Source organism: Gopherus evgoodei, chromosome 2 (assembly GCF_007399415.2).
Source record: "Gopherus evgoodei ecotype Sinaloan lineage chromosome 2, rGopEvg1_v1.p, whole genome shotgun sequence".
Taxonomy (NCBI): Eukaryota; Metazoa; Chordata; order Testudines; family Testudinidae; genus Gopherus; species Gopherus evgoodei.
The window spans coordinates 110,761,238-110,785,461 of record NC_044323.1 but is presented as its reverse complement, the minus strand read 5'-3'; the positions used below and the strand labels follow the sequence as shown (position 1 = coordinate 110,785,461).

Sequence of the window (24,224 nt, the reverse complement as noted above, 5' to 3'; positions counted from 1 at the left end):
TAGGTCCTCTTTCCACCATCTCTAGGCCCACCGAAGTATCCACAGGGCTCTTGGCAGTGGAGGTGGGGTCGCTACCAAGGATAGTGTCCAGCTCCTGATAGAACTGGCAGGTCTCAGGTGCAGCACCGGAGCAGTGATTTGCCTCCATTGCCTTACGGTGCACCTGCCTCAGCTCCTTTCTCTTCACTCTGCACTGCAGCATGTCTCGATCATAGCCCTTATCGCACAAGCCTCAAGAAATCTGCCCTTAGGTATCAAAATTCCTACAGCTCAAGCACAGCTGGGACTGCACAGCCTCCTCTCCCCATATACTGAGCAGATCCAGCAGCTCCACAGTGGTCCAAGCGAGAGAGTGTTTGCTGTGATAAGACCCCATGGTCCCTATGCAGATCAAAAGGATCACCAGCCATGATCTGTAGTTACTAACCAGAGGGCCCAGAATCAGCATCGTAGAGGACAGCAGCAATGAGAAAAACAGATATAAGAACAACAGAATCCTGTTTCCATTATTGAGAACTCTGTGCTACCCAGAGATATTCTGTTAAGACAGTAAGTATCCATACTAGGGATTTTCACTGCAGATGGCTCCAGAACAGAGACTCAGACTTTAAAGTCAGAAAGGACCATCATGAATGATCATCTAGTCTAACCGACTGCACATTGCAGGCCACAGAACCTCACCTGATAACATGTAACTAATCTGCAAATGCTAGCAGCAAATATCTCCAATGGCTCGTAATGGGACACTAGATGCGGAATTCTTTCCCAGGTGTCTGGCTGGCAGGTCTTGCCCACACGCTCAGTGTCTAATTGATCACCATATTTAGGATTGGAAAAGAATTTTCCGCTGGGTCAGACTGGCAAAGACCCCCCTCCCCTTTTTTTTTTTGGCCTTCCTCTACAGCATGGGGGACAGGTCACTCACACATTTAAACATGCTTAATATTAAGGAAAGCAACTAAAAATAGAAATGCTTACCATTTATACTAGATGACTGTTTATTGTTAAAAACATTCAATGATTTTTAAAATGTGCTTTTGCTTCATTCTCACATTTCCTTGCCAAAATCTGTCTCACTGCTGGAAATGACAAGTAGAACATGTGACACAGGGATGCAGCGAGGCACTGTGGTAACGCTCCCCTAAAACACATTTTGGCCTCTCACTGCAATATTGCTAAGCTAACTAGTTCCATTTTTGGGCAGGTGGCTATTGCATCCACCTCACTGCGGCTGGGATTCAGGGTAATTAACTCTGCGCCTGCACATGCACTTGACAGGCCTTTCCTGGGAGGTGGTGAGCGTGCTCAGCTTTTCATCACCCCGATCTTTGGGCATTAGCTAATTAAACCCATGATCAGTGCCACAGTGACCAACTGCAGGGCAGGGGGCCGGCCACCCCCGCCTGTGGGGATTCACGGCTGCTGGGGGCCGCCACAAGCCCGCTAGAAAAGCCAAAACTCTGCAGTGTAACCCGGGCCCTGGGGGCTGCTCCAGGGGGCCTGGCGCGGGGTGAGTCCGAGCCCAGGGGAGTCCCTCGGGGGTGCCGGCCGGGGGGGGGGGGCGCTGGAGCGACACACCCCGCGCGCCCCCCCAGCTCGGCGTGCCCAGGAACCCGGGTGGCGCCTGCGCCTCGCACAGGAAGCGATTTTTCGACAGCGCCCGCGACGCCGGGGGAGGGGCCAGACCCAGCAGCGGCCCCGCCCAACGGGCTCTTTCTCCCGCCCGCGGGGGAGGCCGGAACGTTTGTGCCGCGGCTGCTGTTTCCGCCCGGCCCCTGGCCGCGCTCTCCCGCTGGAAGGGAAGTCGGGTGCGCGCGCGCCTCTCGCTCTCGTGGGGATGCCGGGGCGCTGGCGGTTCCTGAAACGGGCGGCTCGGGCGCTGATGGGCACGTGCCCGGCTGAGGCCCGATTCCTAATGTAAGAGCCTGGCGCGCGCTGCCCCTTTCCGGGGGGGAGGGGAGAAGAGCTACGGGATGGTGATTTGTGACGTAATGACGGTCCCGCAGCTTCGTGTTCAGCCACCACGTGGCCCCGGGCTGTGCGGTGGCTGCGCGAGCCCCGCACGTGTGGGCCGAGACGCTGTGACGTGCCCTGCACCAGGCTGAGACCTGTCCACCCCCTCAGCCAGTGTCCGTCTGTCCTGCTGCCCCCTCCTGGCCTCGCACCTTCTCTCCACAATATTCCCGCACGCAGGCAGGGCAGGAGCCCACACGTGGGGTGGCTGGGCCTGGAGCCGGTGCCTCCTGCTGCCCTGAGCTTCAGTGACTGATGTGCAGGGACGTGTCAGTTGGTCAGTAACCCTGTTCTTTTCCCCCCCAGGTGGTCGCTTCATTCTGAAAAAGGCAAGTTTAAACGGTTCAGTGGGTTTGGTTCTTTAAATCGGAGCCAGGCAGGCAAGCAAGCTCAACTCACAGCTTTTCAACTGCTCAGAACACGGGATGTGACTTTTAGAACATGATCACTTCTTCTCCTCCACCCTCAAAAACAGGGTAACAGAGGGAAATTCTTTATCAGAGGGCATTAGGAAATACTTTCCTTTGGTAGAATCTTCTGTGGCTATCACTTGTGTCTGATTTAATGTTATCCGTAAAGGGATGCCGTGAGGCAGATGTGGGACCGTCTCTCCATGGTGCATCCATTCACATCAAGCCTGAATTTGGCCTTTCATTAGCTTGTTTTGATTCTAACACTGTTATACTTTTAACTAAATCTCAGTCTTGGAAGAAGCTTGGCAACCTTTGACTTCAGTAGGGATTTATGTTGACACAGGAGTGTGCCTCATGGAGTTCCTTGCAGGAATGTGGTTCTCAGAATGTAAGATTTTGAAGACAGATGGAATGTATTTTTCTGGTACAATCACCTATTGGATAGCGTCTTCTTATATGTAACTGTACACCCAATACTATATGATTATTTTTTAACATTTTAGCATTTGGCTTCCTCTTGAGTTTTTGATGAGTATGAAATGCAGAATCAAGTTAATCATGTATCTAGTGCTGACATAGGAACACTTAGAACGGTTTGAACAAAGTACTTGTACCTGAATAAGATTTTTAAAATGCTAGAGAAAAGGTTGCCATGCCCTTATCAATGCACAGTTTACAGTATGCTATAAATTAGTGGCTTACTAGCTGTAATATATGTTCACCTCTAAAACATACTTACAGAGAGAAGTTCATTTAGGCTTTTACTGTGTTACCTTTATTCATCTGTAGATAAAAAACCCGACAGAGAAAGGATATGCCCTTACTGTTTCCAGTTTCTGGTTCCTGATAACCACAGAGTACGTCTCAAACCCAAGATGAAACTGACTCCACGGATACAGAAACTTCTTAATCGGGAGGCAAAGAACCATAAACTCAATTTGAAACAGACAAAGCTTTTGAAAAAGTACAAGGATTCAAGCAGTGTTCTGGTAAGATTGCTATTCCAATTAACACGATAACTGGGTTTGTTCATTCCTGGAGCATTTATTTCCCTCAAAGAGAGAGGGAATAAAAGAAAATAGGAAGCTTTTCTGTTTAGAAATTGAGCTTGCAATCCATAAGATTCTTTCATCAAAACATAACAACGTTCTCTATGTAACTTTCCTGTTGGGGTAACTTCTATTCAGATACACCCAAAGGGAATGTTAAAACAAAAAAAACTGACTCTAGCAACAAGGAGATGAGAAAATGGCAGGTGGAAAAATCTCCAAACCTCAAACACATAGCTGCAAAAATGTACAGAAGCTGCAATCTGCATAGTCTAAGATTTAATCTAAAAAACAAACCACTTGTCTTTTTATTGTGAACATCACTTTTTGTTGAGAATGTTCCCGGTGTAAAGTGCACTGCTAGTCCATGTGTGCGGTTTTGCAGAAGTGTCTCCAGACAAACTAGCAGCAGCAAAGATGTTCGTCTTTTTTCACTCTCTTCACTCAAGAGTGTTATGACCTGCAGAGCCTCATTGGGGCCAGGTAAATCCTAACATCATTAAGTAGAGGTAGGTTTTCCCCCACTTAAAAAAAAAAAAAAAAAAAGGAAATCAAGCTGAAAAGCCTGTTAAAAGTTAAGATTCCAGCAGTTACACTAATTTGGCTGTGATTGACTTATTTTTGTGTGTGTGTGTGTATAAGCTGAATGTTACTGTTTATCATGAAATGTCTATGGTAAAGCATACAGCACGTGTAACATAAGCCCAGTTAAGGTTGCCATTGGAACATTAACTCTTTTGCCGGACTTCTTGTTGTCGTCTTTATCCATCTGAGATATGTCTGCACAGTGTTTAGAGCTTCTCACCCCAGGTTGATAGACTTAGATACTGGGGCTTGTACTAGTGCTCTGAAAATAGCTGTATAGACAGGACTTTGAAGCTGTGGCTCAGGCTCTGAAACTTAGGGAGTGCGGGGTGTTTCATACTCTGAGTCACACTTCGAATCTCTGTCTAGACATCTGTTTTTTGAGTACTAGTGAAAGCTCCGCTAGACCAAAACTGTCAGCCTGGGCTGGGATGCTCGCTCCCATAGGCTGCAAAATGCTGTGTAGACATACTCATGGAGGCCTGACGATTTCAAGGACAGCTATGCCTGGAGGAAACACTTGTCACCAGTCTCCCGTTGAGAAGTCTGTTGTGAAGCTGTGTATCTAAATGAGAGTAAATTATTTCTGGAAGAGATCAAAAGTTCATACACAAAATGCTTAGTAACACATTAACACTGTCCCAGTTGCTTATATTTTGAGGGCGAGGTTATCCATAGTGACAAGTAGTCTCACATGTCCGACAATGAGACCATTTTTGTTGGTTTGTTTTTTTTCTTTGTCATCATTTTTCAGATTGAGTGTGCACTGCCTGAACAGCCTCTGATGTCTCCAAGAGGAAGCTCAAACAATCTTGGGTTGGATGGCCATTTTGTGTGAAACTTCTCTGACCAGTGTTTAATATTCAGTACTGGATAGCTAGTCAATGACTTCTTGTTTGCTGAGTAGAAAGTGGAAATGATCCACTAAGAAGGAAAAATGAATAACGGGCTTCCCCTATCTACAGGGTTAAAATATACATTTCTACCCCAGAGCACAGTGCTTTATCACCATTAAAAGGCACTTTACCCAGTGCCGCAAACGAGTGTGCATTAGGGGAGGTCTCAGAATGCTTTCTGGACTCGATTTTTGCTTTCATTTACACCAGTGTGTAAATGCAAAGTAACTTCATTAAAATAATGAAAATAGTCATTAAGAGGCAAGAGAAGACACTTGTTAACACAAAATATTGTAAACAGTGCTAGCATGTTTCACTTTACTGCATGATCTTCATTGTATTCCAGAACAATTAAAATGGAGAAGTGGTCAAGTTCTGAAGCTGTCATACGGAGTGTAACTATATATATACACACCTTTAATGTAGTGCTATAGAGACATACAAATCTCTTAAAATAATTATGTAGACAGATGTCTTAATAAATGAAGATGACACCCCACTGGGCACAACATTGACTCTTCAGAGCACATCCTGCTATCAGATTGGACAGCTTTCTAAGAAATGAGGAAACTACTGGTTATAATTTTCTGTGCCAGAATGTGCAACAATAGAAATCTGAAGCACCAACAAGACAAGATTGGGTTGAGGAAGTATCATAATTATTAACTAGTATCACTTATATGTCAAGGCTATAGGCACTTTAGATAGACACAGTACAAAACCAATGAAATGAAGCAAATGCCCTCCCCTCGAAATTTTAGTTTCCATTTGAAGGGCTCACAAACCACTATGAACTTGGAAGTTTTGCTTTTATTATTCACTGGTGTGATATTACAAATGTTTAGGATAGATCTGAGGAACTGTCATTTTAGACAGCTGATGTTCAGTGTGTCTCTTCCTGTTCCAGTAATGTGGGTGGTCTTACCCAAACAAACTTAAGTAATGAAACTAAGGAGTAGTTGGCAAGGTGTGTATGTATTGCTGTGTGTAAACCCCTCCCCAAAAGAACCAAATGTTGGTGTGCACTGTGACCTGCAGAGCCGTAGCAGGTTTTTAAACAAAAATATACATTTGTTTGTTAGCTGGACAGATTCTCAGAATGTAGCAGGCATCCATATAAATGTGAGTTTATAGTTTGTGGTCCATTCTAATCTCCATGCAATGTCCTTGAATTGGGATTTAGACATAGTAATAATACCGTCTGCTGTGTTTCAGACAGACTGACAGTCTCATTAAGATCTGTCCAAGTTAAGATCAAGATTGACTTACATACTTACTGTGATTTGGTGTGCAATTTGCTACTTGGATTATGCTTGAAATGTTTCTGGTATTGTATACTTAAAATACTATCAGGAACTGACAGCTCCCAAAATTACCATTGTAGAGCCATATAAACTCCTACTGTAGAAAATCACACATTAGGAGCAAGGTTGACTGAGACTTAAACCAAAAAGCTGACAGGCTATGTTTACAAGACTTTTCTTAGCCATTAGCAATATTTTATATCTTGGTTTGAGCATTCTGCTAACTTTGCAATTTGCATAAAATTACCTTATTCTATTTTGCAGAGTTCTAAAACTCCTAGAGGTATCATCTGTACATCTTTTTTGCAGATATGTTTCATCAGTTAATGGAAGATCAGCTGTTAAAGAGATGTTTGCCTAAGTCATTGGTTCCCAAACTTTGGGTTGTGGACCACTAGTGGTCTTCTGTGGAGAGCTGGCAGGTCACATTGTTTTGATTCTCCTTGTTTCTAGCTGAATCCATTAAAAAAAGCTAAAGTAAATTAAAAAGCTTTCCTATTTTCTGTGAAAGCAGTTGGTGTACTTGTAAGAGATGGTATGTGATGGGAGCAGTGTCTCAGTCAGTCTCTCTATTAATATATGGTTTTGCCCATTCAGCTGCTTTCCCTTTTGACCCCACTGAACTTTAGTAGATACTCTCTAGTCCCACTCTCCCTGTGTGGCTCTCCTTCGCTCCATACCAATGGGCTACCTTGTTTCTTTTTATCAGTAGTGCATCTTTTTATTTTTGAAGATTTTGGATTTTTAATATCACTTTCTCTGAAGACTCACCAAAAAAGTGTTCCAGAGGGGTAGTTGTGTTAGTCTGTATCAGCAAAAACAACGAGGAGTCGTTGTGGCACCGATGAAGTGGGTTATAGCCCACAAAAGCTTATGCCCAAATAAATGTGTTAGTCTCTAAGGTGCCACAAAGACTCCTCGTTGTTTTTGCAAAAAAGTGTTTTATATTCAAGTGTAAATGAATTTTAAAATACATTTTGATCATTTTCTGGTTTCTTGTATGTTTGTGGTGAAACATGAATCCCATTGAGGTACATTCAGAGTATTGTACAGTCAGAGCCACCTCTAATGTTGTCTAGTCTTTTTGTTGTTTTTCATGTTTCACTCTGTGTTTGCAATTCAGAATTAAAAGTCCCCTGAAATTAGTTTCCAGGGGATTGGACTCATTTCTAGTCAGACCCTTGGGGATTTGATGGCTGAAGTGGTTTAAAGGAGAAAGCTAGATGTTGCTTTTTATGTCTCTGCTTCACACAAATAAGTATTTAAGCAGCTTGATTCACTGTAATTTTGAAGAGAAGTTTACATAAGTCTAAAAGTGTTAGTCACGAATGCCTTGTACATTTAAATTGGGGAAGACTGACAGAAGAGCTAACATTTCCTTTCCTCTCTTCATAGTTGGTTACTTGCAACACATGCAACAAAACAACAAGACATCATGGTAAAAGCAGAGATTTTCTGGCAACAGCAACAAGCCGTTCTGGTGCTCTGAAGAGTAAACCAGACCCAAAGATTCCGATATCTGCAAACAAAATGACACCCTTAAACCACAGTAAATCTGGATCTACAAGCAAGAGTCCAGCATCAACTTCCAGGTGCCTATTTCCATTTTACCTAAAGAGGCAGTAGTGAATAGGGCGCAGGACTAGAAGTCAGGAAAGGGAGTTCAGACAAGTTATTTAGTAATCTCTCTGATTAATAAATATTTTATCTATTATCAGGGATCTGAAATGGAAAATCAGTGGTTGTTTTGTTTTTTTGTTTTTTTAAATTGCAGAAGTCCAAAGGGTCTAATAAAGAGTGACTAGGGGTAAAATATCACTTCTGGGTGTTTTTAAAAAAATAAACTTTAGCCGTAGTGTGAGATACCATTTGAGGTTTTATTTTCTAAGCATGTATGTAATTGTGTGCACAAACTCAGTTCTTGCAAACATATTTGGGTAGTTGTGCTTCTCACAGCTCACTTTCACATGCAATGCATAAGTTATGTTTGCAGTTAAGTAATTGTGCACCTGAATTTTATGTACACAACCATTTTCAAAATCAGACCATAAAATTACATTATTCCTCCAGCCTCACTTCTTTTAATAAGACATGTATCTGATTTTTGTTTTGTTTTGCTTTTCAGAACATGCATGTCTGGACATTCACCATCCAGTTCTTTCCCCAAGAGTCCCAAAAACACTAAATTTCATTTTGCTCAGCTAAAATGGTTGCTGAATCTTGAAGAACAACAAAAGAGCCAGAAGAAGATGGACCTGAAAAATTTCTTGTCTTCACTCTGAAATACTGAATAATTACAATAGTCATGATAATGGTTACAATAGTAGTGGCTAAAATTGGGCCAGTATATGAACTAAATTAGTGGCTGCTTTGTTTTTTATAAATTTAGAAACAATTTTTGTTAATACTGGTTTAATTTCTGGCTGTGCTAAGGCCTTCAGCATGTAGGGGAGATTTAAATATATTGTTTGGAAACAGTCTCTGTACTTTGATATGGATATCCAGAGGATATTGCTGGAATAATAAGGTAATAAGCCAAGCCTTGGAAGCCTGAACTTGTTTCACAATCTTTAATGGCTCAGGAATTAAAAGCCAAAATCTGTTCTTGGACCAGATGGGCTTGCGCTCTAGCAATCAGTTTAATGATTTTTAAAATAGGATCCTGTACCACAGTAGAACTTGCAGAGGATCTGTTTCTCTCTAATTCTTTCCAGATCTGTGCTGTGAATGGTGTGGGTTTGCTTGTCAGTTTTACTCAGAACTTTCTCTGTGACTAAAACTGATTTCCAAAGGAAATCTGTGTGGTCATCTTAATGTACTGACAAAGTAATTCTGAAACATTCCTACTTAACGGTATTCAGTGGAAGTAAGTCTTATTCTGCAATTTCTGAAGTTGATGGCTCCAGTTTTCCATTTGGAAAGAAAATTATTTTTTACATACAGATAGCTTTAAAACAAAAAATTTGTCTTTCTGTAAGTTATATAAAGTTACTTCCTTTATGTTCCAGTTCTCATTCTTGTATTGACACCAGTAAAGTGACAAATAAAATGATTCCACTTGTCCCTTGAAGTGCATCTGGCTTTTTTAAAATCCAGTTAAAGACCACTTTCCAACAAATACAAGTTGGTATATTAAAAAAAAAAAACATTTCAGAGAGGGCAGAGCTTGTTGCAAATCTTAGTTTTAATCTCATAAGGGCTGATAAGTATGTAATATTCACATGAATCTTCTGGAAATGGATAATGTGGCTGAAGTACATAGTAAAAGTGATTTAGAAAGCCTTTCCTTCACTTTAGATTTAACTAAAGTATACGTAGGGTCAATTTTTCTGGTAACTATGCTTTGACAATGCACTGTGCTGTTTTTCCTCGCTGTAGTGCTCTGTATTTATTTACATGGGCCACTTTATGGCTTGTCCTCTGATGCCTAATTCTTGAGCTTTGCTGTGAAGAAAAACGTATATTGGAAAGGAGTATTTTAAAAGGATCTGTGTTGTAAAAGTAAGGTATGTGCCACTTTTGGATGCTGTGACGCTGTATGATTGAAACATGACCATTTATATAATTAATATTGCCACTGTTAGACAATTGCAACAAATCATATACAAAGTATGTCATGTAAGGTATCAATGGAAAAGTCACAATCTATCCAATATGATTATCCTATTTGTATGCAAGTATTATCTTTGTATCTGTTAAATCCCTTTTTATATCCTATTTCTCACCCATAACAATTTTACATTCAACACAAACACTTTGTCCAAATCATCATCCTAGGTACTAGGATGACTCCCAAGTATGCCAACTTCTTCACAGGCCACATTAAGGAAGCTTTTCTGGACAAATACACCATGAAACCAGTGAAATACCTGAGATACATAAATGATATTTTCTCTGGACATATGACCTAAACTTCTTCAGAGAGTTCGACCACAATTTCAACAATCGCTCCTCGTTTTTTAATTCTCTCTACAACACTCCCATATTAGCATCAACTTTCTGAACACCACAATCAGCTTCAGCCATAGACCCCTACAGGCAACTATATACAAAAAACCTACAGTTCACACCTACCTTCACAGATCCAGTAACCACCCCCAACACACAAAGAAATTTAGCTACAGCCAGACACTCAGATACCACAGAATATGCTCTGAGGAGAAAATCTGGGATATACACCTTAACACACTTAAAACTACCTACACCGAACAAGGACACTCCACTAGAGAAGTAGATCACATCATGAAATGGGCCACTCAAATACCTCAAGAGAACCTGCTTCAACACAGAAATAATCCCCCCTGTGACAATTACAACCCATACTTGATGGGGATCTCATCCTAAAGAAATCTTTCCTGAACCCCCTCTGTTGGCCTTCAAATAACCCTCCCAACCTCTCCAAGCTCATCATCAGAAGTAGCTCCACCCAGACCAAGATACACCAACTGAAAACCACCTGATCCTTCCAGAACAACAGATACGAAACCTGCACACATCTCAACTGCTACGACGATCAATAATCCTCACAACATACCTTTCAAGATCGATGGGTCCTACACCTGCCTATCACAATATATGGTATACCTCTTCCTGTGTACTAAATGCCCCAATAACAACTTTGTGTGTGAAATGAGACACTCAGTATGCTCCAAATGAACTCTCACAGACAAAAACACCCTGTCACCTGTGTGTGAACACTTTTCACAAAGAGATCACTCTATATCTGACTTCTCAATCCTCATCCTCAAAGGAAGCCTTTAAAAGACAAGCCTGGGAGTTTAAACTCATAACTTTCCTAGACACTAAAAATCATGGACTGAATATGGACACTGGATTTATGGTTTATTACAACAATTTGTAACCTGCTAATCCCCTCCCAGCTATTTTTTCTCCCCCTCCCATCCTTCTATGACTGGAGAGGTATTAACTGGACACTTCACCTTGAATAGTCCTTTGAAATATGTGTTAACTACATGTGCTAAACAATCTGTTCCACCTTGTACATTTCCCAGACCTAAAGCAAAGGTCATCCTAAGCTTGATAGCTTGTATCTTTCACCAATAGAAGTTAGTCCCAGCTATGACAACACTGCATATAAGAAAAAATGGTAACAGTAATCAGTTTGGTACAGCAATCATGCTTAAACTTTCTTCCATTTTGAGATAGTCCCAGTTTCAGCAATTATGGTCCCCATTTTAAGTACAGGGAATCTCTCAAACTGGTAAATCTTTCAAAATAGAAGACACTAAGTGTAATCACTGTCATGGATTTTTCTTTTTATAATGGATTCTTTTGTTGCTTCAATTGATAACTTCTTTAGTTTTAAACAGTTTTTAGAGGCACTCACCACAAAACTATATATTTTTCCTTTAGAACAAATTCCACCCTTCATTTAAAAGTGCCATTTCATTCAACTGAGAAAGAGTAATGTAATCATTAAAATTATTATAAACTAGCTGCAGTCAAAATGGTGGCGTGGTTTCGGGTTACTCAGAGCAATATATGGAGGCTATATATAGACATTTCAGAGAACATAGGTTGGGCATATAAGCATTAAACAATACTGATTTCTGATGTTTTTACATTTTATTTTAAATATGAAAACATTATACATTGAGGTGTTATTTAGAGGACAAATTACACAAGAATTACACATTCTGTGAGCAGTGCACAATAATGAAAAACATTTTTACATTTCAAACATCTTTCTTGTCAGCTTTCAACAAATGAGTAAATTTCTGTTGCAAACAAGTTACAAAGTGCCGTTATTGCATTTTTGCAAATTCCCACAAAAAAGGATCATGCTTACTAGGATACTTTTTAATGTGGTAAAGATTAAATCAGAATTCAACTTCTAAATAGTAAGATAGATGGAGACGCTGACCTATTAAGATAATTTAACACACTGAGACAGGTTCAAAGACAGAATGGTCATCCATTTTAAAAAAAGATAATCAATATTCCTATTAAGATTTTTAAGTTGATTCTTTAAGAGTGTGTTGCTGACAGCCAGATCCTAACTGCTTTATTCACACAAATAGTGGGAATAGCGGTATGAGAAAAGTAAGCAAGAATTAATTCCAAGTGTTTGTATTAATAGAAAACCAGCCCATTAAAAATAGTACCATTGCAGCTGATTCACTAATCTTTCAACAATAACTCTATAACTTTCTATTACCATATATACTACAAGTTTAATTTTACCTACGGCAGAGGGCCAGAAAAAGGCCTATGCATGAGCTAAAGTCTTCCACGTGGTGCATAGGCTTTTTGATGGCCCTCTATAGAAGGGTGAATTTTGGTGATCACTAGAGGACACATTTGCAGACACTGAAATTCATGGGTGTTTTGCCACTGACTTCTAGATTTTAAAGCATGTAGTTTTCATTGTGTTGGGTGGGAGGGGGAATCGTGAAAGATTGACTGGTTTACTATACGAAAGGTTGAAGGTGAATGTAAAACAGACAAGCTAATGTTACTGAAATCTAGAAATTAACTTTCTACAGAGGAGGCAATTTATCTTTTTCAACAGTTACAATTCTTCTGTAACCAAGAATCTTAAATTTGTTTGTAAGATCACAAAAACATGGAGAATAGGCATTTTTAGACAGATTATTTTTATAAGTTTTTCAACTATATGGCTTTATCTTCAAAGTCATTACTTCATGAGACCAGCAAAATTACCTGCAAGTAGATATTATTCATATGATAAGGGCTGCAGGATTATGTCCATGCTTTTTCACTAAAAACTGATAACTATAGAATATAGCTGAGTAAATAAATGTCTCTCTCTCACCTGAAGGATCTAATTTTTTATTATTAGAAACCGCTTCAAGGTGTAACATTTGTTGAGCTAAAAAAATTTGCATCTAGTATCCACCTTTCTTTGGGCAGATGATTTGGATTTCAGTGCAGTTGTGTCACATTACCGAAATACAACTTTATCCAGATTAGGTTACTACACCTCATTTTATCTACCTGGGAACAATCCTGTGCACAGGTATATATGCTACATTTTGGTACCTGACAACTTAAGGATACCTGCCAACCCTATGGGGTTGCTGTTGTGTTTTACTGTATAATATGTGTCCTCCAGTGAATCGTGTTACAGTATTAAACCTTCAAATTCATTGATACTGTGATGTCACTTCCATAGAAAACAGACAGTTGGGGCACCATTCATCCACTACCATGAGATATTTTTAATGACAAACAAATTTGTTTTCAAACTAATTTTGAGTGGCTATTAAAAGCCCAAACAAAGCACACTGCAGAAGTAAAAGTTCCGTGAGGTAAAAACATTAACAGCGAGATACAGCAAATTTTATCCAAGGAAAAGTATAGTTCTCAAACGTTCACTTTAAAATTATATCAAAATTAATGTTCATCTCAAGGAAAAGTGTGATTTTTTTCAATATATTTTTCCTAAATCTTGTCTTTAACTACTTCTAAATATACATCTATAGATACACATTACTAAAACTTAAGAAGAGAATAAGCGAGTGAAGTCAGTGTCTACCTTTCTCTCTGTCCTTGAGGAGCTGAATGCCAATTTTCCTTGACTTTTACACATTGATTTCTGCCCTTTTTCTGAATCAGGCAGGTGGAGAACGAATGAATGTTTAAACTTTTTACACAAAATATTTTAAAAATCCAGGCTCTGACTTTACAATGAACTCTACACCAGTAGACCTCTACACCTAGTGACTTCAATGGCAGCAGCTGTCCCCCAGCTTTGGAACGGATTGAGACTACTGATTTGTTCTGTGCATTTATGATTAATGAAATAACTGATTTGATTTTTGGTTTTAATTTATAAGATATTCTGTACTATGCTTTACAAAAGGAGAGTTCTTTCCAGCAATAGTGTTTGTGTACATACACATTTATACAGCTACATTTTTAATGGATTAGAACACATTTAAACCATGAAAGTCTTAATCTAGGTCTAAGTTTTCAAATAGTCTTCAACTTTTGAAAAGTTGACTATGGATATTTTTTATATACCTGACTCTGCTTAAGAAAACATAGCTAGTTTACTTTGTTCTAATTATGGTCCATATCCTTCCCACTCGGTTTTTTCACTGTGGAATGATAAAAAGATAGAAAGCCCACTCAGATGGCTATAAATCTGTTGACAGCTGGTGAGCTCAGACCATCAAGCATCTTCCCACCCCTTAATCTGGTTTTTGGGTGGGAAATTCCCAATGAAAACAACTCTGCATAGTATTGTCTTCTTGCAAATTATGGGGTAAAGTGTGCAAAAATGAATGTTGATCCTGTCACATTTAATTAGCGGAGGTTCCTTCTTCATGCATGTAAACCTGAGAGGGACTTGGAGTGTTTTGGGACCAGGTGTGGGTTGAGAGGCTGCGCTAGCAGCAGTCTAGACGGTATATTGTTAGGGAGGATAGGAACAGTCCCAGGAAATATCACGTCGAGTCTGGCCCTCTTTGTAAATACCCAACTTCTTTGTTACCTTCAGATGTACAGAGAAATCCATGGATGAAAGGCCAAACTATCTAAGACCCTCTGTGGGCCACCAAACCCCATTCTGAAGTAATGATGCTGTGCAAAACCCTGTAATTTCACTCCATAGGTTTTTCCATCTAACTACAGCCCATTTGCGGTACTTTTGTAAAAGAGGAAAGTCTGACTCTATGTGCTTGTGTCCAAATATGAATTTTTTTTAAAAAGGCTGTTATATCCTGCTGATAGTTAACAAGTATTCCAGGGCCTGGACCTACTGAAGTAAATGGCAAAACTTTCACAGACTTCAGTAGGGCCAGGATTTCACTCCAGGACTATACTGAGTCATCTCAGTCTATTTTATTTTAAAAACTACTGTTTTAAAGTATGTAATGGGGGGGGGAGAGCGGTACTGTGTTAATTGGCTGTAAACTTTATTTATGCTTACACTGACGTAAAACGTTTTAGTGTGCATGACAAGTATGAGTAAAGGTGGATATTTGTTAATATTGCTATGAATGTTTACAATGAAAGAGCTTCTCTAGGCAAATCTCTTGCTAGAACACTTAATAAAGTCTCACATGGTAAAACAAACTCAAAAACTTGAGATCAGATGTTCAAGGGTATTTAGGGGCCTATGGATGCAGCTAGGAGCTTAGTGGGATTTTCAAAAGCACCTAGGTGTTTAACTCCTATTGGCAAGTAAGGCACTTTTGAAAATCCCACTAGGCATCTAGCTGCATCTTGAGGCTCCTAAATACCCTTAAACATCTGCCTCGTAGTGTTTTTAAAAGGCAAGCAGTAAACAACTTTATTTTCATAAGTTCAGTTACTCATATACAAATATCACATTTATACAGTGATAGAGTTTGTTTTTAAACACATGTTCAGCAACATTTTTCTGCAGTTTAATACACACAGTGGTCTAGTTTTTTTGGGAGAAAGTCCCCTCCTTGTAAGAAAAGGAGACCAAGATCTAGAAGATGTTTACTGGGAGGCTTAGAGACAGGGGACCTGTGGTGCTCATTTGCCTCTTTAGACAGGTTTCCTTCTCCATAAGAGAGGATGCTTTGACCCAAAGTTTCCGCAGACAACAAAATTCTACTTGTGGTATCATCATGCTGTATAAGTAAAATGGTACTTGAGTACATTCAAATTTTAATAATGGCCATTCAAAAATAGGTATGGTCCTAAGTAACCACTGTATACTATAGTTAAAGCTGTGGAATGGCTTCCCATTTCTGGGATCAGATTTGTTAATAGAGACAGATGTGGCAGAAAGCGGTTATTGTACAAAGAAGTGGGCCTTCAATTTACAAATCAAGTTGTCAGCAAAAAAAGCATTTCTATTGTACTAATTAATATGTGTAGTTTTTATTCAGTATTTTTAATGTGTACTTTTAAATATTAAAATTATGCACAATTTAGAGTCACTTAAGATGTTCAATTTAACATGATTTATATTTTCCACTTTCAAAGCTGGTTAATGACATTTACTTTAAAATAAAGCAGTAGTTTTATTTGGGGGTGAGTAAATTAACAATAAATAACCAGTAACATCACTCTCCACATAAAAATAAATTGTAGTAGTCTTCTTATACACATCAGATTGTGATTTCCATAATGTTCCATTACCTCACTAGCCATTGAAATGTGGCAACTTAAATGTATACTTTGATTATACAGTGAACTACACTGAGCAGAGGGTGCATAAAAAAAAATAAAGTGAAAACTTATCAGTTTCTTACAGGGCACCTGATCAAAATCTGTACAAAAGATAAGAATATTTTAAGATAATTACTCATTCTTTAACGTAATAATATACAGTGCCACCTTCTATAAATGTACCTATATGTTCACTTGCCAATAAAACAGTAAACAAACCAATATTTTAAACAATTCTTATAAATTATTTGGAGCTATTTTTTTTTTTACTGCCACTCTCCAACAATGTACAAAAATAATACTACAGGACTATCAATCAGTCTGACCTACCCCTCACTCCACAGAAGAGCAGAGGCTATAGAAATAGAGGATCTTATAATCAATCATCACTGTAGATGTCTCCAGCAAATGGTAGGTGCACATGACTGCCTGTGACATTGGGAAGTCGAGACAGATCAGGAAGGTTCTGCATGCGTGACCTGAGTTCTTTTCGCACCTGGGATACTCTGGCTAACTTGCGCTTGTATTCCTGTAATGCAAAAGTAGTTGACATTAGATTATTTTTCAGTCACTGCTGCTTTCATGGTGGGATTTTCAAAATCTCTTCCACAGTGTTTAACTGACATTTCCTTGATAAAGACTCCCTTAAGCAAGAGAGGTAATTAAATATGTTTTTATAGATGAGGAGTTAGACAACCAGATATTTTCCAAGTAGAGTTCATCGCTTGCTGGAACCAGTGTTTGATTGTCAGATAGCTCAGGAATCACAATACTGCTCAAGAGATTGATTTAGGTCACTGTACATTTTGTTTTTTGGGGCTTTTTCTTTGTCCTATCCTAAACAAGAAGGATGCCAGTCTTAGATAATACAGTTGTAGAAATGTCTACATGTGACTAATAGCATGGGATTATTCTGAGACATGGTATTAAAGCAACTTGTGACTGATTTTCTTCTCACTTGCCCCGTAACTCTACTAACATCCAGAAAGTTACTTGTCATTTACACTAGCAAGAGAGCTGCAGCCGCTCAATTCCTCTCAATTAAAGCACGAGAAATGCCAAGCAGGATTGGCCAAATGTCAAAAATGGTTAGATTGAGGTACAGGGAAGTTGAATGATTTGTCCAACATGCCATTGGGAATTAGAGCAGAGCAAGAAGTAGAACCTATCTTTCCTGCTCCCTGCTGTGCTCTAAACACTATACAGCTCTTACATGAAAACACTGGAAACTGCAGCTAACATGACTGCTGCATGTTCCTAGATTATCATTTTGATAACACTTTTTACAGCAGGTAGGTAAAATGTTTAGAATTCAGTATTTTGAAGTATAACCAAATGTATACATTAAAAGCATCTGTACTGCATATATATTAAGTACATATAATTGTCCAATTACACTAAAAATGACATCCGACTTCTGTACAGATAGGCATAATTATTTGAGACATTTCTCTAATCACTACATTACAAGGATTACTTTCAAAGTAATTTGTAATACCGTAAGTGTATCTTCCATTATTATATTAAGCACATATCCACAAGATAAAGAGTTGTTAACAATAAAGGCCAAACGGTACTCACCTTACCTATGCAATTGTTTATTGATATGTATTTAGAACAGCACTCATCACTGAGGTATCTGAGTGCCTCAGAATGTCTTGAATAAAGTAATTAGATTTTGACTCTGTATCTGAATATAGGTTAACCATTTGTAATTCATACAATTATTTACTGATTTGTGAGGCCTCTTCACATGAAGCAAGATGCTATACAAGGCATATATTTAACGCTTTAAAACAGCACACAGTAATATACCATTTCTAAAATATCTAGCAGGGTGGGAAACATTTGCAGATAAGCTTTAAAAGTGCCATGAGTCACTAGTGCAGAGACTGTAGTTGCAACTGCCAGCTAGGAGCAAAGTTTATATACACCATATACATGTCCACACAGGACACTGATCATGACATTTACAAGGTATGGAAAATAAATTTAAACGCATCTCTGTATTTTGAATAGTACCTAAACAGGAGATGGACGAATAAAGAAGTCTGATCCAAAGACCATCAGTCCAGTCACACGGACCTAGATTTTGGCTACTGACCAAATCCAAGATCTCCAGATTTTAGAGAGTTTAAACCACTGGTAATAACATGACCTTGTTAATACACCAATATGGGTGGCAAGTAAACTGGTGCCAAAGAGAAATCCCAAGTTCCTAATTAGAAGTTAAACACATAGGTGCGAGGAGTTAACCTCAATATAATGAGATATGGAGATGAAATACTGGCCTTTGGCCCCAATCAGCAAATCCTTTGTTTTGTTTATATTAATTGACACATAGTCACAGACCATCCAAAATGACGTATCAGGCAATGTGAGATTCATGTAACCCAAGAGGGTCAGAAAACAAACATAGTTCTTAATGTCATCAAAGCAAAAGTGATCATTAGCAGTTCACTCAGAGTCCCATGAGGTACTAAATGCAGAACAAATAATACATGATCTACAGCTAGGAAACAGAGCTTCAGACATTTGCTGACTCTATACAGAACAAAGCTGTATTCACATTACTATGTTTCTATTATATGAATTATAAGAAAGCTCTATAGAACTGCATATCATTTGCTGAAAGGGGGAAAAAAAGACAGTGGTCATATTTGTCCAGATCACCTTTGTTGGGAAGAGGCTCTGGAAGTGGAAAATGTAATCCTGACTGGGTCCTTTGGACACTATAGCAATACAATGTACTGTTTAATATTTTATGTTACAGTAGTGTCCATATTGGATTGACTCTGTACACACATAGATACAAAGACATGGTCCTTTGCCACAAAGATCTTAAAATCTAAACATCTGATGATAATCTTATGCTCTCATCTCCATTTGTTTCTAATCCAGTATGCATGAACACACGCTTGAGAACTCTTTGGTGATGTAGGTGGCAGAAACGTCCAATTAAAGGAAAGAATAAGGATTATGGTTCACAAAGGCAAATAATTTGGCAATATGTATAACATTTCATTGCATTAGGTTCACTAGTTTCGGAACACAAATGGCTAGAGGTCCAACCCTAAGGTACCAGATTCTAAGGAGCTGACAGAAAGCTTGAAGCCAGTAGATATGGCTTCAGTAATGATATAAAAATGATATAAAACAATGCAGGAGAGTTCAATGGAATCCTATGCAAAACCAAACTGTCCAAAGGAGCTAAAAATTGGCAAAAAGCCTAACACCACCTAGCCAATATTAATGGTAATCTTTCCTTAAAGAGAACTAATGGGCTTAGCATTGGATAAAGCCTAATTCCAAATTGCTCCCGAAAGCAGGAAATAATTGCTTGACAACACTAAAATTCCCTTCCACTTGTAACAAAGCATTCCCATATTAACATCCATCTCAGGAATATTTAACAAAAGCTTTTTTCCATTATAAACCTCATGTAGGACTAGAATTTCCATTACACAGAACAGATTTTATGAAGCAATAAATATTGTGGAATCCAATTACCTAATTTTTCATGTATTTCCCTAACACAGTCAACTAAAATTCTGAATTTGTCCAAATTTTCATAGTGATTTTGGGTGCCCAAATTGGGGTGGAGGCCAATTTTCAGAGCATACATGTTCAGCAGTTTCTAGAAAAACAACCCCTATGAAGGTGTTTCCAGTTGGGAAATCAAAATTGAGATATTCAAAATCACTAATCACTTCTGAACATCTTGGCCTCTGTACTCTGAATGTTTCTGCACAACTGCAGTCATCTAAGCATCCCTGGAGTGCTGTAAGATTGATAATAAACATGAAAAATAAACTATTATTAAACATGTATACAATGATTTGCTATTTTATCATAGTACATATTACATAATGGCACATACATATCCCTGGAGTGCTATCAGAGTGATATTCATAGATTCCAAGCCCAGAAAGAACCATTGTGATCATCTAGTGTGACCTCCTGTGTAACACAGACCACAAAACTTCCCCAGAATTAACTACTAGGGCATATTAAACCTGCAAAATAAACTACTACAACTACTATATAAACACAATCATTTGCTATTTTATCATAGAACCTAATGGTATGTACACTTACATACACGTTATATTTATGTCAGGATATTCATTTTAGTGTTGTCTAATGGATAAAGCAAGACCAGGTAAGTCAGGACTTCTGGGCTTTATTCCTGACACTGTCACTGAGCTTAGAAACACTGCACAAATCACATAACCCTGAGTGCCTCTGTTTACCCGTACTTAAAAAAAATCCTTAACTTTTACCTAAAAGCCACATTTAGGGAGTATTTCATCTTATACACCACTAATTACAAAGTCCAAGATAGATATCCATTAGTGATGTCAATATTGAAAGCGTTTGGATCCCTTCTTGGTTTCAAAGATTCTTATGAAGGCCAACAAGGGTTGGACACTTGCGGTATAGCCTTCCACCTTCAGAAAGGAAACAAAACATTTATTTATGGATTGCATCCCAACTGAAACAGAACTCTTCACCCTCTCCTACTGCAATTTTATTATTAGAAAAGGGAGACTTCAGGATTAGAGGAGTGAGATTACCCTAACCAGCCATCAGAAAGATCAATATGTCTTAAATTTGACAAGAGTCAAGATCAGCCTGCTTTCCAGCACTTAACATAAATCAATTCTTGAAGTACTTGAAAATTTAGGGCATTAAACTGAGTTTTCTTATTTTTAGAAAGTTGTATACAAAGAACAACAGACAAAAAAAGTACAGTGAAACCTCAGAGTTACAAACAACACTGTTACAAAGGGACCAGTGAACCACACGCCTCATTTGGAACTGGAAGTTCTCAATCAGACAGCAGCAGAGACAAAAAATAGAAAAGAAAAGAAAAAGCAAATACAGTACAGTACTGTGTTAAACGTAAACCGCTAATAAAAATGGAAAGCAGCATTCTTCTTCTGCATAGTAAAGTTTCAAAGCTGGATTAAGTCAATGTTCAGTTGCAAACTTTTGAAAGAACAGCCATAACTTTTTGTTCAAGTTACAAACATTTCAGAGTTACAAACAACCTCTCTGAGGTTCTCTATTGGTAGTGTATTGCTGATGATGATGACTTTGAGGTTCTACTGTATGTTAAAAGAATCTTATTAAGCTTGAAAAGTCCAGAACTAAAAAGTTAGGAAATGCCAGGAAAAACATTGAGAGACGGGGATCCAGTGGAAAAATATGTGATCATGTAATTAATGACGATATTATAATGCACTTGAACAAGTATGGGGGTAAATTAAGGTTGCATAGGCAACCTTAATTCTGACATTTCCTAACTTTTGAGTGCTTGACTTTGCAACATTAATTATGTTTTTTTAAAGTAGGTTTTATGCAGGCTTGAAGGAAACATTAAATCCAGTACACAGACCTCTGCCACTGGAGCTAAAGAGTAACTGACAGCAATAGTAGGTTGCCATCCACTGTGTGGAGCAGCACTAGAAGGAGATGAGACACTTTACCAGTAGGTTTCACAGATATTTGCTGACAGCAGAGGAATAGTGAGACTCAGGAACTGGGGGTTCCATTCCAGGCTTTGGAGAGGACTGTGCCCTAATGGGAACAGACTCTTCTGCTCATTTCCTCCAAACGTAGCCTCTTCTGCCCCATCCCCTCCAATCCATCCTTGTCTCACTCCTGTCTCTTTCATACCCTTCGCTCCTTGTCCCAGACCCATTTTTCTTTACCTAGCCAGCCCAATTTTCCACACCTCATGCTTATGTATCCCAAACCCAGTCGTCTTACCCAGCAAGTCCTGGTCTCATCCCTCCAAACCCCCCATTGTCCCAGTCCATGTCCACCCAACTCCCAGTCCTGGTCTCCTTGTCCCATCATTTCCACTTTCCCCTACCACTAGCTCCTTGTCCTCAGTCTCTTTGTCCAACCAGCCCCAATTCCTCACTTCCCATCTCCTCATCCAATTTTTACTTTTCTCTTAGCCTGGCCTCCAGTCATTCCCTTCTCCACTGGCTCCCAGTTCCAACCTCACTCCCAGGCTCCTTGTCCAATTTCAGTGGCTCCCTCCCTCAGCTTTTTGTCCCACTCTTTGCCCAACTAGACTCAGTTCTCCTCCCAGATAACAGTTCCTTCTCAGCACAGTCTCCCCTGCCCACTGGCACAGTCATGTGACCAGTGGCACTAGAATAGGTCATAAGTAATCTCCTGGTTGTGACTGAGTTGTGTCTCTTTTCCTATAGTTCTGTTATCTGTATTTTGAAGAGGTTATGCTAGTTAAGAATTTGGTCATAAATATAATCCCATATCCCAGAATGACAGGTTCCCAACAGATGCTTTTAATTTCACTAAATAGTCAAGCCTTGATCCCCTGTCAAAACCACTGGGAAGTTCTGAAACATCATAGTTAACACAGGATTAGTCATGGAAGAACAGTACTGAGTAAATGGGCTGGAAAAGAGTATTAACGCCAATGCACTGTACAGTAAGAGACAGGTACAACCACTGAAGGTCAGCAAACTTTGGAATTGAGAGCAATGAAAAGAAAATTGCCTGCAGCATAGAGCCAGCTTCCCAAATCTGTGACCTACTGACAATGGAGCCATTCAAAGAAAATGAATTTCTGAAAGCTAAAGTGGGCCAGCTTGAAAATAGATTTGATATTCAAAATGATGAATTTGTTCTTCTCCTTTAGAAAAGCAGGTTTTCACAAACTTGTTTAAGAACAATTGCATGAAATACAAGCACAAATATTTACTGTATCAATTAGTATCAGAGGGGTAGCCCTGTTAGTCTGGATCTGTAAAAGCAGCAAAGAGTCCTGTGGTACCTTATAGACTAACAGACGTATTGGAGCATGAGCTTTCGTGGGTGGATGCAACCATGACAGTTCATGCTCCAATACGTCTGTTAGTCTATAAGGTGCCACAGGACTCTTTGCTGTTTCTATTAGCTGAACTTTAAAATCGCACCTGTTGGACATATATACTTCATTTCAAAAGGTGTTTCCTGCAGGTTCTCATGAAGCACTGAATTCTACCCTGAGATTCATGCACATAACTCTGACTTAAGCAACGTTATGCTTGTGTGTCCAAGTGTAAAAATTAGCTCCAGGACTTAAATTGAGCATTTAGCAGAGACAACTGTAGCATATTTGAAAGTAAGAAATTATATATTGCTCAAACAACATTCACTATTGTGAAGAAAAGAAAAAAAAAAGAACTGAAGAAGCAATTAAGGTCACTAGTCAGGGAATTTATTCCTTAGTACCCAAGAAGCCTAATTTATGAAGTACCAATTTTATTTTCTCCCATTTAAATTAACCCGTGGACAACAGAGGAAGAGGTGAAGAAAGGAGGTGGACTGTCTGATTCAACAATATCCTTTTGACTCAAGAGTGGGATATTTTAGGTTGAAATAAATGTAACTGATTAAACTACCTCCTAAAAGGGTATAAATTTCTCCTTAGCTCTCTGCTATGGATATGCACAATCCTGTTTGCCTACAGGTAGCCATGCTGATGTCAATGCAGAGCTCATTTTATCAGTTTTGGACAGGCCTCTCAAAACAAATTTTTGCTCCCTCCCACTCCTCTTTCTCTAAATCATAAATAATTCCTATCCACCATGAACTACTGTTCACAATGACAGCCAGAGAATTCTGGGAAGATTCAGTGAGAGAGTCTGTTAGGGCTTCCTTCAATTAAACCAATTCATTGTATGTACAAAAGTCTGTGTGGGAAATCTTTGTGTCATCACTAACCCCTTACTCCAGGTAAAACAGAGCCAGCTGTCTGTGCTGATGTCTATGCAAAAATATATCAAAAAAAGTTTCAAGACAAAAATC

At 39.0% G+C, this 24,224-nt stretch overlaps 2 protein-coding genes across 3 annotated transcripts in view; one reads left to right on the top strand and one right to left on the bottom strand.

Annotated features, from left to right (window-relative positions):
- Positions 1-1,785: 1,785 nt before the first annotated feature.
- C2H18orf21 (chromosome 2 C18orf21 homolog) lies at positions 1,786-9,330 on the top strand. Of its 2 annotated transcripts, XM_030551486.1 has the most exons (5): positions 1,786-1,917; positions 2,320-2,342; positions 3,216-3,415; positions 7,656-7,852; positions 8,386-9,330. In XM_030551486.1, exons 1-5 carry the CDS (start codon positions 1,838-1,840, stop codon positions 8,540-8,542), a joined length of 657 nt encoding a protein of 218 aa, XP_030407346.1. In that variant the 5' UTR covers positions 1,786-1,837; the 3' UTR covers positions 8,543-9,330. The 2 variants fall into 2 exon arrangements, with proteins under 2 accessions (XP_030407346.1, XP_030407347.1); XM_030551487.1 differs by lacking the exons at positions 1,786-1,917; positions 2,320-2,342 and adding an exon at positions 1,946-2,290.
- Positions 9,331-11,824: 2,494 nt separating this feature from the next.
- RPRD1A (regulation of nuclear pre-mRNA domain containing 1A) overlaps positions 11,825-24,224 on the bottom strand; it is a 71,384-nt gene continuing 58,984 nt past the window's right edge. Inside the window, exon 7 of the mRNA XM_030551483.1 lies at positions 11,825-16,923. Within this exon, the coding sequence (XP_030407343.1) occupies positions 16,774-16,923 (150 nt within the window). The 3' untranslated portion in view covers positions 11,825-16,773. The remainder of the gene's footprint in view (positions 16,924-24,224) is intronic.

What these genes read in the sequence shown, in the direction of transcription:
- C2H18orf21 (XM_030551486.1), top strand. Translation starts at nt 1,838, where the DNA reads ATGCCGGGGCGCTGGCGGTTCCTGAAACGGGCGGCTCGGGCGCTGATG. An exon ending in GTCGCTTCATTCTGAAAAAG is followed by an intron (nt 2,343 to 3,215) that starts GCAAGTTTAAAC and finishes ATTCATCTGTAG; the next exon opens with ATAAAAAACCCGACAGAGAA. An exon ending in AGTCCAGCATCAACTTCCAG is followed by an intron (nt 7,853 to 8,385) that starts GTGCCTATTTCC and finishes TTTGCTTTTCAG; the next exon opens with AACATGCATGTCTGGACATT.